The sequence below is a fragment of the Strix aluco genome, chromosome W (assembly GCF_031877795.1).
Source record: "Strix aluco isolate bStrAlu1 chromosome W, bStrAlu1.hap1, whole genome shotgun sequence".
Taxonomy (NCBI): Eukaryota; Metazoa; Chordata; class Aves; order Strigiformes; family Strigidae; genus Strix; species Strix aluco.
In genome coordinates, this window is record NC_133970.1 from 291,118 (window position 1) to 303,439 (window position 12,322).

General features: G+C 44.4%; 2 protein-coding genes across 13 annotated transcripts in view; one reads left to right on the forward strand and one right to left on the reverse strand.

The window, feature by feature from the left end:
- LOC141917689 (mucosa-associated lymphoid tissue lymphoma translocation protein 1-like) overlaps positions 1–6,680 on the reverse strand; it is a 33,793-nt gene extending 27,113 nt beyond the window's left edge. For all 7 annotated transcript variants that reach the window (XM_074811088.1, XM_074811087.1, XM_074811086.1 and 4 more), the window contains exons 1-2: positions 6,494–6,680; positions 4,724–4,890 (exon numbers count right to left, since the gene is read on the reverse strand). In XM_074811088.1, coding sequence (XP_074667189.1) covers positions 4,724–4,890; positions 6,494–6,654 — 328 coding nt within the window. In that variant the 5' untranslated portion in view covers positions 6,655–6,680. The remainder of the gene's footprint in view (positions 1–4,723; positions 4,891–6,493) is intronic.
- Positions 6,681–8,817: 2,137 nt separating this feature from the next.
- The window catches only part of LOC141917863 (alpha-protein kinase 2-like), an 89,368-nt gene continuing 85,863 nt past the window's right edge, over positions 8,818–12,322 (forward strand). For all 6 annotated transcript variants that reach the window (XR_012621483.1, XM_074811476.1, XM_074811477.1 and 3 more), the window contains exon 1: positions 8,818–9,030. The gene's annotated coding sequence lies outside the window, so the exon portion shown is untranslated. The remainder of the gene's footprint in view (positions 9,031–12,322) is intronic.

The window sequence follows — 12,322 nt, forward strand, 5'->3', positions numbered from 1 at the left end:
TATGCCTTCACCTCCTGTAGAACACAGGGCTGGGGTTGTCTTTTGCCAATATGCAAGGTAAAATTTTCCACTTCAAATTTTAACTGCCAGAAAATAGCATGAGTGAAATTCTGACACCGGTCTGGTATGATCCAGTTATTTTCTTAACCTAGACCATTCCAGAGATCCTGTTACAGCATGACCCCAAAACCAGATCCACTGGTATAACCAAGGTCATCAGAAGAAGAGGGGTGTGTGTGGGAAGCCAACCGCAGAACAGAAAGTTTAACCTCACGCTGCTGTCAAAAAACAGACGGACCTACGACCAAGGTGTTCAGCAACACTGACCTGATAAGCCATCAAAAAAATAATTCATTTGAAGCATTATTTACTATGGATGGTAAAATGCATTTGACAGCCCCAGTGGGACCACAAGCAATACTACTAATGACTACTTGGTACGATACTGGTGCTGTGGGTGACCACAAGCAATACTACACATTAATGACTAGTTGGTACAATATGAGTGTTGTGGGTTAACCCTGGTGGGCAGATGAGCACCACACAGTCCCCTACCCCCAGTGGGATGGGGGAAGAGGGAATGGAAGAGTAAAAACAATAAACTTGGAGGTAAAAATAAAACGAACCAAAAAATAATAATAATTAATAGGTGAAGGATGAGTGGAAGAATAGGGAAGAAAACAAAACAAGTGACACAAAGGCAATCACTCACCACCTCCCATGGATGGACCAAAGCCCAGCCAGTTCCTAAGCAACAGATGGCGAGGCCCTTCAAAACTCCCCCTTTTCCCTTTTATTTCCGAGCATCAGGTTATATGGAATATCTCTTTGGTTAGTTCAGGTCATCTGCCCGACTGTGTCCCCTCCCAGTCTACTGCACACCCCCGAAATATGCACTGGGTGGGGGCAGAGCAAGAAACAGAGAAAGGTCTGATGCTGTGCAAACACTGCTCGGCAAAAGCTAGAACACTGCTGTGTTATCAGTACTGATTCGGCCCAAAAGCTAAAGTAGAGCATGATATGAGCTGCTACGAAGAAATTCATTCTATTCTAGCTAGGCCCAGTAAAACTAGTTACAGAAAAAGCACAGAAATAGTGAACGGTATAGAAGCACTTCATCACCATGTCATTACTCTCAGAAATGAACAATCAGATTAAAAAAATATAAATTTTTAGTATTTTGTGAGTCAGTCTAATTTCTCTGTTATGGGACAAAGTATTTCCTCCTTTATAGTTTAATGAAAACATGTTGCAGAAGCTGGAAGTGCAGTCTGGTACAGAAGCACTATTCCAGATTGCTGGGGGAATAATCTTACAGAATAGTATGGAGTAAATGAGAAGCTGTGCAAAAAAATAGCTGCAAAGAGATTGCAAATATCCTGGTATAAGACTCAAGATTATCAATTGCTCCAAGCCTTCTTATTACACTCTGTCAGAGTTTTCTTTTTGTCTGCTTTCTTTCCCCTCATGTTTAACAAGTTTAGCTGCACATCAGAGCATTTTCCTAACAGAGAATGTTTGAGGAAAGAAACCAGAACAATTTGATCAACAGGCTGAAACCTCAGCAGAAACCCACGTGGTCAACAGACTGAAATAGCGATTATATGACATTTGGAAATCACATTAATCTGTCCAGCAGGGACGTGGGCTATATTAACTTCCTCCACACACAACCTTATAGTTGATCACGCAGGCAACTACTCCAGAGTAGCTACTGGACTTGAAAATTCCCTGCCTTCCTTTCTCTAAAACAACTTCCCTCTGTTCCCTAGCCCTGAAGATCACTACCTCAGTTCCTCATTTAACACTTCCTCCCCTGTTTTTCATAGTTAAAGGAAGTGTATTAAGTACAGTTTTCAAGAATCACAATCATCTAACATTAACCGAGACAAACAGGAATTATATTATTTCAGTTTAAAGAACAAAAAAATTAAGACTTGCTCTTTCCAAAGACCTTCACTTTTTTTTTTAAATCTCTCCTGATTCGCATCACTAACATCTCTTAAGAAAGTAGTTGAGAAAAACAAATTCTCTGAAAGATTAGTATTTTGCACTCCTTGGAAGCATTACAAACACAACATCTGATTCATAATTTCTTCAGTTTCATTTATTTTCCGGAAATTCATTCAGCACTATACAGTTACTTCCTGCAAGCATCACAGAATTTAATGGTTCAAAAAGAAAATCTTCTGGCTCAATTTTCTGAATGATTACAAAGATACACAAATGCTTCTTCAAATTTCATTGGAAAACGCAAAGCTTGAGTTTTACCACTGAGGATGGCAAACCGACACTTAGGGTTACCAGACTTTGAAACACGCAGCGCAAACTAAGTACTCATGATCTTAACTATAATCCAACTGTTACATTCTTAGCTTACACACTGGCAAACATTTTCAGTAATTTCTGGAAACCCGGCCTCAATTACTCACATTCAGACTGAAGTGCCTAAACTGCTGCAGTAAGAGACCTGTCTGCAGAGGAAAACCACCTCTTCACTCCCGTTTCAATCACCACAACTCAGTGAGGTTGCACAAGGACTAGACTGTAAGACCACAAATTGCATCTTAAGCCTTGTTTCCTTCTTAGCCTGGGAGAAAGCTCTTCGAGTTTCATTCATTTCCAGCAAGTTCACAACATGACCATATAAAAAAAGGGAAGGGACAGAGAGGTGACCCAAGGAACAAGATGCCTAGGATTTCTCACTACCGAAAAGGAGATGTTTTAAAGTTATTATTACTACCAATTTGTGTCTTTATAGGAAGATCTATGGAGTTAATCCAATGTGACAGGCAAGTCTCTCAGCACAAACAAGCCTATGATCCTCAGAGGGATCCTTTGTGTTGCTGCAAACAAAGCGATGTCCCACCTCATAACAACACATCTCTGCCGTAAAGGTAGGTGGTATCACTGCCAAAATAGACCACGAAGCAGCATGGAAACTGTACACTCACTAACAGGCTCACAAAGGTTCGTGTCTTTTTAACTGCATCATCTAAGCTGGTAGAAAACGGTCTAACAAACCAGTGTGACAGCTACAGAGGTCCTACATTAAACAATCCCATTCCTAAAGGAACTTGTGCAACGCTTAAGCCTTTTTTGGTGTATTAGAACAAATGGGCAGTTACAAATTTGTACTTTTGACTTCAAACATCAACCACCTCTGAACATTTAAATAAACTCACCGCAAATATCAAAGCCTACTGCTTCTTTTTAAATGGTTTAAAATTCTTATTGACCTAAGCTTTCTTCAAATACCCTTTGCTTTGGTTTCTCAGTTTCTGCAGGGGTACCCAGTCCTCCTTAGAGGAGGCTGAATCCATTCTATCACAGATCATACTGTTCTGCAAGAGATTCATTCACAACAAGACCACCTCTGCAGTTCCAAGGGGTCTTGACAAAAGTCTACTTATTGGCTTGCTCCCCTCAACACATTCCCCGATACCACTATCTCACAATTCTGCTATGTAGCAAGTTCCTGTTTTATCCAGGATTTAGTCTTCGTTACATTTTCCGAATGTAACTTGACTGACAGCCACACAAAAATCCTCAATCCAACGGTGGTAATACTTGAGATGATCACAGACCAAGCAAGCGCAACATTTTGGCTCAGTGCAGGCACTCTGTGGTACCAATGTGAACCAGGACCACTCTTGTTTTCATTATTCCCTCAGCAACCACCGTATGGAGAATAATAAAAAGGAGTAATAGTGCAGGAGAGCGTAGTACTGCCTGTGCCTCCATCCCAACTCTTGCCCCATGAGTGCAAGCCACTCTCACTGATGTAACACCAACACCCCTCTCCCCACCAAGCCTACAGTGCCACACTTCAGCTGGACTAAACTACCATGTACCTCAATCACACCTCATTCAACATGCTACGGGAAGCAACAGCCTTAACTAGATGAAACAGCTGCAAAGCATTACTATAATTTACTTGAAAAATTCCAAGGTTGTCTTAACAATGGTTCTCAGCCCACAGCTTCTTTTCTCATACCATCCAAAGAACAGGACAGCTGTCAGTATGGAAAGGGGCTCACTAGCCTCATTTCCACTTCCTACTCTTGAGGAGAAGCTTTTGTAACTTCCTAGTAGGCTGAACTTCATCACATCTTTCAGGAGGAGGACATAAAAAAGAGCCCTGGTTTTATACTACAGCAAGAAGTACTGGGTCTACATGGTTTTACCTATGCATTCCCTTGTGTTGCCCTACTTCCTAGGCTTTTTGTGAAGAAGCAAGCTGAATGGGTTAGTAGAGAATAATCTAGTTATATCTTAAGGTAGTCTGTTTTTCTGTCCAATTAGCAAGTTGGACTGCATCCCATATGCACCAGAACCGGCACTAATTGGACCCTTTCCCTTCAATTAGGGTAAACTGTGAAATGCAGTTAATGAAACCTGCAGCCCGAACAGATGGCTGGCAACACTACTTGTCGTTCTAACTCAACCATTTCGGTTCTATAAGCACCTCCCGAAGGCACAGTCTGACACGGAACCCAAGTCAGCAGAGAAATGACAGCACCTGCCATATCCATGCAGCCAAGTCTACAACACTGCGTTCAGCCAGTTTATCTACTTGCCTTACTTTTAATCTCAGAATACATGAATACCAATTACTAGAATTGAAACACTAAAGATGTTTTTACTTACTGCAGAACACAAATACTTCAGTGTTTCCAGTGTAAAACAGACAGTCGCAGTGAAAGCACAAACCAGAACTGACCTGAATGGCTGAGACACTGGAGAGCCTCTGTGTGCTCCAGGGCCTGCAAGAACTCCACGAGCTCCACCACGGTGCAGCCACGATCCCCCAGCAGCTTCAGAAGACTCCAGCTGGGACTTCCCTCTGGCTCCAGCACTTTGAGGGAACACTGTTCTAAATCCAGAGGGCTACAAAATAATGAGAAACACATGGCACAGACCTTCTTAGTGCTTGAGGGTCCTCAGAAAGGAGCAGAGTTAAAAATCACTTGTAGACAAACAAAAAGATTAAAAAAAGAGAGATGGGATTTGGGCATATCTGCAGTATTTCCTTCAAGTTTCAGGGGTTCAGATGTTACACAGCGACACCTCCACATGTAGAAAGTGGTATTAGCAAGTTGCATGCTACCAAATAAGAAATGTTTGTACCTAACAATTCTGGCCAAATACATCAAGAAATCTTCTCATTTTCACTTTCTAAAGTCTCAGCAGAACAACAAGTCCAGCACCTTTCATTTTCTTGTGCCTAATTCAGCAGCGGTAAAGAGTGAGTCAGACTAACTTGAAAGTCCAGGAAGACTTTGATTTTCAGTGTAGTTGTTGAAACAAGTGACTGCTGGAGCTTAACCAATACACACATCTACTGCCACAATGCAGTTAACTGCTCCAGTAAGTTCATCTCCAGCTATAACCATGCAGAGTTTTAAGTTCTGGTGTGAAGCCTTCAAGCACTTTCAATCACAACAGATTATTGTCTGTGTTATTTTAAGGAAATTAATACATCTACAGAAAGGGAATTCAAGTTTATGTATTCCCACTGAAAAGATTCATCACTATTTCTTTCATTAAATCACACTGCCATGCAACCTGGACGTGAGGTATTTTCACTTATCACGTAGACTTTCATAGTATTTTACTGGATAATACAGAGAAACAAACCTAGCAACAGGCCCTACAGAGACGTGATGTTCTGGTCCTCATTCTCTATCTCCCTATCTTAATAAATACAGTCATAATAGAGCAAGGACACAGCTTCATAATGTACTGCAAGTGCTGCACTTGGAAGGCCTCATTTTTTTGAGATACTACCCTCTAACCAAAATCTTGAAAAGCCACAGGAAGTAAAATGATCAGGAAGCGATCTAGAGAGCGTGACCTAGGCAGAAAGAGTTGAAGAAAATGAATGTGTTTACCCTAATATAGACAAGAGGAGCTACAGGGAAGGGCCACCAAACATTCCCCGCGCTCCCGGCCCCGGGCGAGCAGCGGGCTGCGCTCCCGCCGAGGTGCAAGGGGCCGCCTTCCACCCCCACAGCCGGCAAAGCAAAACCCACGCTACTCGCACCCTGCTGCTTCTTGCTGGAAGTCCTCGGTGGGACTAAGCCAACCTCCCCGAGAGACGGGCTGCGCGTTCCCAGCGCGGGGCTGCGGCCGGGGAATGCTCCCTCCTCCGCACCAACGCGGTGGGGGTTCGCGGGGAGGGACGGCCCGGCCGCGCCGGTGGGAAGCTCCGGAGCCCGGCAGAAGCGGCAGCAGAACAGCTGCAGCTCTCGGCCGCTGCCCTTCGCCCGAGCGCGAACTCGTGAAGGGGCTGGTCACCCACGGCGAACCCACACCGGCTCCATCCCCGCCGCCGACTGCGGGACCGACACCCCTCGCCGCCGCGTCCCTCACCGTGCCGGGGGCTTCCAGCAGCGGGTGCGACCCTGGGGCCGGCGCGTCCCCCTCCCTCCACCTCGCGGTGGCACCACGGCCTCGGCCATTGCTCGCCCCACAGGCCGCCGTCACTCACCTCAGCCGGACCCTGCCGCGGCTCCCCGCCCGCTGCGCCAGGTCCCGCCAGCCCTTGCCGGGCGCCGCCCGGTCCAGCAGCTCGCTGAGCCTGCGGAGCAGCGGCTCAGCCACCCGGCTGAGGGGCAGCCCCCCCGGCGCGCTCCGCACCGGCTCCGACATCGCCCCTCTCCTGCCCGCCCGGCGGCTGCCAGCCGCGGCCCGACCGGGGCGGTGCTCCCGCCCGGAAGGACGCGCCGGGCGCAGCCGCACGGTGTGGCGGGGCACGGTGCAGCGCGGCCCGGTGCGGCGGAGCTCGCCTGCGGCGCAGCTTCCCGCCCTTCCCCTGAGGGGACCTTCGCCCGCGCGCACCTTCCCGCCCTTTCCCTGAGGGGACCCTCGCCCGCGCGCACCTTCCCGCCCTTGCCCTGAGGGGACCCTCGCCCGCGCGCACCTTCCCGCCCTTGCCCTGAGGGGACCCTCGCCCGCGCGCACCTTCCCGCCCTTGCCCTGAGGGGCCTCTCGCCATGTCCGCGCCTGGGAGGCCCGTGGTCCTTCAGGAGGGGCGGGTGCTCCTTCCCCCTCGGCCCTGGAGCAAGTGCTGCTGATGGTGTGAGGGAACCACTCAGGGGTTTGTTCCTCCCGCTCGGACGCGGAGAAGTTGAGTGCCGGGCTTTGAGGGCGAGAGCTGCTGCCAGGGTGGGCAGCTGGCACTGCCAAGGCCAGACACGGCCAGGGAGCCCGGAGCGAGTCTGCAGGCGGTGGTCTCACATTGAGGAGAAACAGCTTTATCTGACACATACTTACCCCCGCAGTCTGCTGCCAGTTCCCAGACGAGTGCGTGCCCAGCTTAAGGGTGAGATGCCTTACTTGTCTTAGCAAGGGAGAGGGGGTAGGCTCGGGGAGAGTCTCCCAAAGAGAAACACCTCCATGACTGCTGCTGAGGGACAGGTGAGCGTGGCCATGATCTAAGGGAAAGTCTCATCTCTCTGGAAGTACACTTGCTCAAAGTGGACTGAAAGTGCCTTAGAAAGTAGCTTTGCTAACACCCTAAATCAGTGTTCAAGCATTCAAATGTAGATGCCCGTATTTCTGAGGTCTTTTTGACTGCAAGCTTGCCTTGCTTTCCCAGCGAGCAAGCTGGAAATCAAGCGATTGCAGTAACACAGCATCAAGACCAAACTAGTAAGCACTGCTGTTTGGTAGCATCTGCCGTTTGTGGGCTGCATTACACGAGTCAAAACAGGCCTTACACCCCTACCTGCAGAGCAGATGACAACATAGCATCTCTCCTGACTTCTGCAGAGTTCAGACTCTCTGACAAACAAGCCATTTAGTTAAACTTAAAGAAATTGCGTGGAGTGGCTTTTTCCTGTGTCATTAACCAATAGTTTATTTCTCCTAATTTAGGTGCAAAACCAATCTGCATGGCAAAATGGATACAGGTGAGGCAGTGAATTTGAATTCCTGACGACTTAGTTATCCACAGCTGTGTATGACTGAGCTGCTGGAAAATCAGGCAGGTGCCTTTTATGGCCTGTGCTTGCTGGCTGTCTGCCTACAATGTTAAACAATTAAATTACCTCAGGTTGAATATGGTTTTAAATCCTGGGCTCTTATTTCTTTGGGGATTGACTATTGGCGGTTATATAAAACATGTATCCCCCTGCTGCTGTTCCTGAGTGAGGGTGGTGGTAGGTGCTATATTTATGTGGAACACACCTGTTTCCTATTTCAGCCTAGTTAGAACTGGGAGCAAGAAGTACTTAGTATGGCAGTATCTCATAACCAGTTTTAGCTGTGCTTTCTGCAAAATGCTTAAGAAAAAACTTGGCTCAGAGCTTGCTTTTCAGCCTTTTCTAGATCCCTTGAGCCTGTAGCAGTTTGTGCAATTTATTCAAGTTCCTCTTGTGTGAGACTTGGCTTCTTAGGTAATAGGAGTGGAAATACTTTCTTACTTCAGGATTCATTTGTTTGCCTTTGAGGAATGTGAACCCTTAGGTTAATTTTTATGTAGTGATTGTTAAAAGCTCACTGTTTGCTGTTGTTTCCTCAACCTACTTGTTAAGGATTTCAGATTTTCTCATGTTGAACAGAACTTTTGTGTGCTTGACTTTCAAACAAGTAAGAAATTGCCAACATGCCTAGCGAAGCAGTTAAGCAGCCTTAAGCATGTGCTTTAAAAAATAACCCGGTGCTTTATTATGAAAAGCTAAGGCCAACACTTCCTCTCTCTCAGGGCCTGAGGAAATTCCTATGGACTTCTATGGAAGTAGGATGTACCCTCTCACCACTGCCAACTGCCTCTCGCTCTGTCTGGCTGAGGTTTTCCCAGGAAGAGCCATCTGCTGCATGTAATGAAATAGTCTCTCTTAAAAGTCAAACTGTTCTGTGATCAGACTTGCTATACTAAGGTCACACTAGCAAAACAACACTGAAGCTTTCAGCTAGCTTCTCAGCTTTGAAACAACATGCACAAATTAAATGTCTTTTGTTTTGCAACACAGAGTCAAACCACAGGCCTGACCCCTTCTAGAAGTTGAAGAAAGAGCACATGAGGTAAGTGCGCATTTATGGTTTGAAAGTCAAATTGTTTATACTTTTAAAATTACTTGTCTACTTCTTTCTTCTGTGTGCAAATAGAATGCGTATCATAAAAGTTAAATAAACAAAGAAGAGCAAGTTATTCTTAATGCACTACATGAATATAGTGGTTTATACTGTTACTGAATAGGAAATACGATTTGTGATTTGCTTCTGCTAGTACTTTTTGCTCATCTTCATAGATTTTTTTTTTAAACATGTTGCATTTAGAATTCTGCTAAATGTTTCTGAAATTACACTTCGGTACTATTTCCACTGAGTTTTAGCAAGACAACCAAAATTGCAAAAATCGTATGAAAGCAAGCTTCCTTCTCTAAAGAATATGTAAGTGGTACTAGGTATCCTGAAATACGCGTTTTAGTCTGTCTAAATATATATTGCATGGCCTAATACTCGTTAGGTAAAAATTTCCTCCATTCCTGAGAAAAAATCTGGTCGCTTGGTAGCATGTAGATGATTATAAGGCTGCATGAATTGCTGTGTCAGATGCTTGACAAATGTTAAAAATAGATTAAGACATACCAGTGTGAAGAGTTGTGCTGTGATTACTTATTTTAATTAGTCTATATTAAGGTCTTTGTTAGAGACACACAGAGCCAGTCATTTATTCTTCCTGCATTTAGCCAGTGAGTTATAGCTGTGGTGTTTTCTCTAGATTGCAGTGCTGTTTACAACGGGTAGTACACTAATATAAAAGTTGTTAAAAAGCCTTGGATGCTGGAAGCTGAAGAAACACAATGTATTACAGTGTATTTGGCAAGGACATATTTTTCAGACCACTGCTTTTTGAACAGCTAAAACTTCACTGATGTTTTCCTTATGCAAACCTTGTTAATATAATAGGCATATAGTAATTGGTTTAGATAATACAGTATTTTGCTAGCTTGATTTCTGACATTACACGCTCTTTGACAAGAATGCTGCTTTAAATGTTTGATTTGATTGCAGTGTCTTGAAGGATTTACAGAAGAATAGTATGGTTATAGTTATTGTTTGTGTTCCAGCATTAGGGATTTCAGGCAGAACTACTGAGAGATACAGAAACAAATAGGAAATTCAGTCACTGTAAATCCTTGCATGCATGGGTTCTCACTGCTCTTACTCCATCAAATGGTAGACTCTGTAGTGAGCAAACGGCTGTATAAATGCTTTAGCCCTGCTGTGAATAGAGTTCACAAAGTTATAACTGAATTCTAGAATTCCAGTTTCTGTTGTCTTGGAGACTGTAACTTTTACAAGGAAACAACATTTAAGAATGTAGGCATGATCACAACGCTTCAGGAAAATGTGTTATGGCTGTCTGGCACTATCACTTTGGAAAGCTTGTATAGACTAGGAGTAAAGTGGATCAGAAATTTCATGTGGAGATTGGTTCTATCAGTACTGATGGATGCATGGAAGAAAAAAGATTCACAGAAACATGCAACTTCCAAAAGAAATTTTTTATTAAAAGCTTTGATTTGTGTTCAAGTGTAAAAAGAAAACATGAAAATAACCATTTAAATATGGCAAAACACTCATGGCAACCTTTTTGAAAAAAAAGTTGTGTGTTTCTATTCGTAAATATAAATTGTGTGTATTTCCATACAGGGAATATAGTACCTCGTTTAAGAAATCAATTGTTTGTAATGTCCATCATTGCATAACAGGAAAAGCCTATGCTTTGTTTTGTTTTGAAAGAAGAAAAATGCTAAACTTACAGAATTTGCTACAAAAGAAAAAATTTCTGTTGAGAAATGCCCTGTATGAGGAAATGAAAAAATGTGTGTATTCCCAAACCAGGTGTCAGGCTGGGAAGGGGAGTGGGCTGGTGATTTCTTAGAGGAACATTGCAGCTATACAAACCACATGCAGACTCTTTGTAAGAAAGATAAGACGTATTTGAGAAACGTTTCTGGGGATAATGGAAGGGGAATTAGCATTAACCTTGGAACATAACTGCATTTAAGCAGGACACTAAGGTTTCAGGGATGGCTGGATGACAGGACGTGTGTTATACGTACGGTGCCATAGTGGGTCATTCTGGAAAGGATCTGTGAGGTTATTTGAGTGATTAGGCCTATGACGGCTTTGCATCTCTGCAAACCAAGAGTCAGAGTCATAAAAATGCAAGCTTTTTAGCAGGAATATTTCATTTTAAGCTACATTTGCTGCTGCAAGTTATTTGCTATGCAAGCCATTGCAGTAAATGTTATTCTTTCAGTTCCATATACGTATGCTGGGAATTGCTGGGGCTTTCTGTCTGTGGTATGTGGCTTTTCATGCCTAACCATAAACAGTACAGTCATATTTATTGACAGAAATGCATATGAAGTCCTGTTTTCCTGAGCACTGTAGAAGTCAATAATCACCTACACAAGCCTTCTTGTGGCCAGCACTTCACCCCAAACTTTCCCCTTTGTGTCTAGACAAAATCACCTTTGTGTTCCTCAGTGCAGCCTCAGTATTTGATGGTGCAGAGCGAGGCTGCAGCAGGACTCTGGGATCTCCCCCGTCCTTGGGTTTCCTGTCTGTGCCGAAGGCAGCGTAAGGGAGGAGTAGTGTGTGTGCAGCGGTCAGTCCAGTGTGGTGGCACCGCGAGGCCAGGGCACGGACACAGACCCAGGCGGTGGCAAGTTCTGCCTGGTCCCACCTTTTAGACACTGCCCCTTTTAGCTTTTTCTTGGCATCGTGTGGTTAGTGGAGATTTCTTTCTGCTTTTTTTGTTGTTTCTGTTCTGCTTTTGCTCCTTTCTGTCCCTTTAATCAGTACAATATTTATAACATCCTGCTGTCCATACCAGCTAGCTTTCTGGTTGGATCTGCACAGTATATGATCATTTATGTTCATCATAAAGAAAAGCTTTGTGGTTATTAGTGTTTTGGAGATAGATTTTTCATCTTAAATGAAGTCTGATTATATCCACCAGCTTTCTTTGTGGTTAAGCTACCTGCCAATATAACATCTCTATAAAGGGATGCATGCAAATGTATACAGTATGCCCAGGCAAGTGGAGAGGAGAAGGAGCTCTTGATAAATCTAAAGTTTAGTAGGATAGTCTAGGGGTTAAGAATTGTTTTTCAGAAGGGCAAATCCAGATCCCAGTGTTTGACCTATGGAGTGGAAGCAATAGTAGGAAATTCTGCTGGCATTTGGGGATGTTGTTGTCTCAGACCAAGTATCTCCAAATAAACAACAAAGCACGTAAGGGAATTACTCCACTGACTTTCTGAACAAGATCAGTCTGATGGAGAAGTGTTAACAGGAT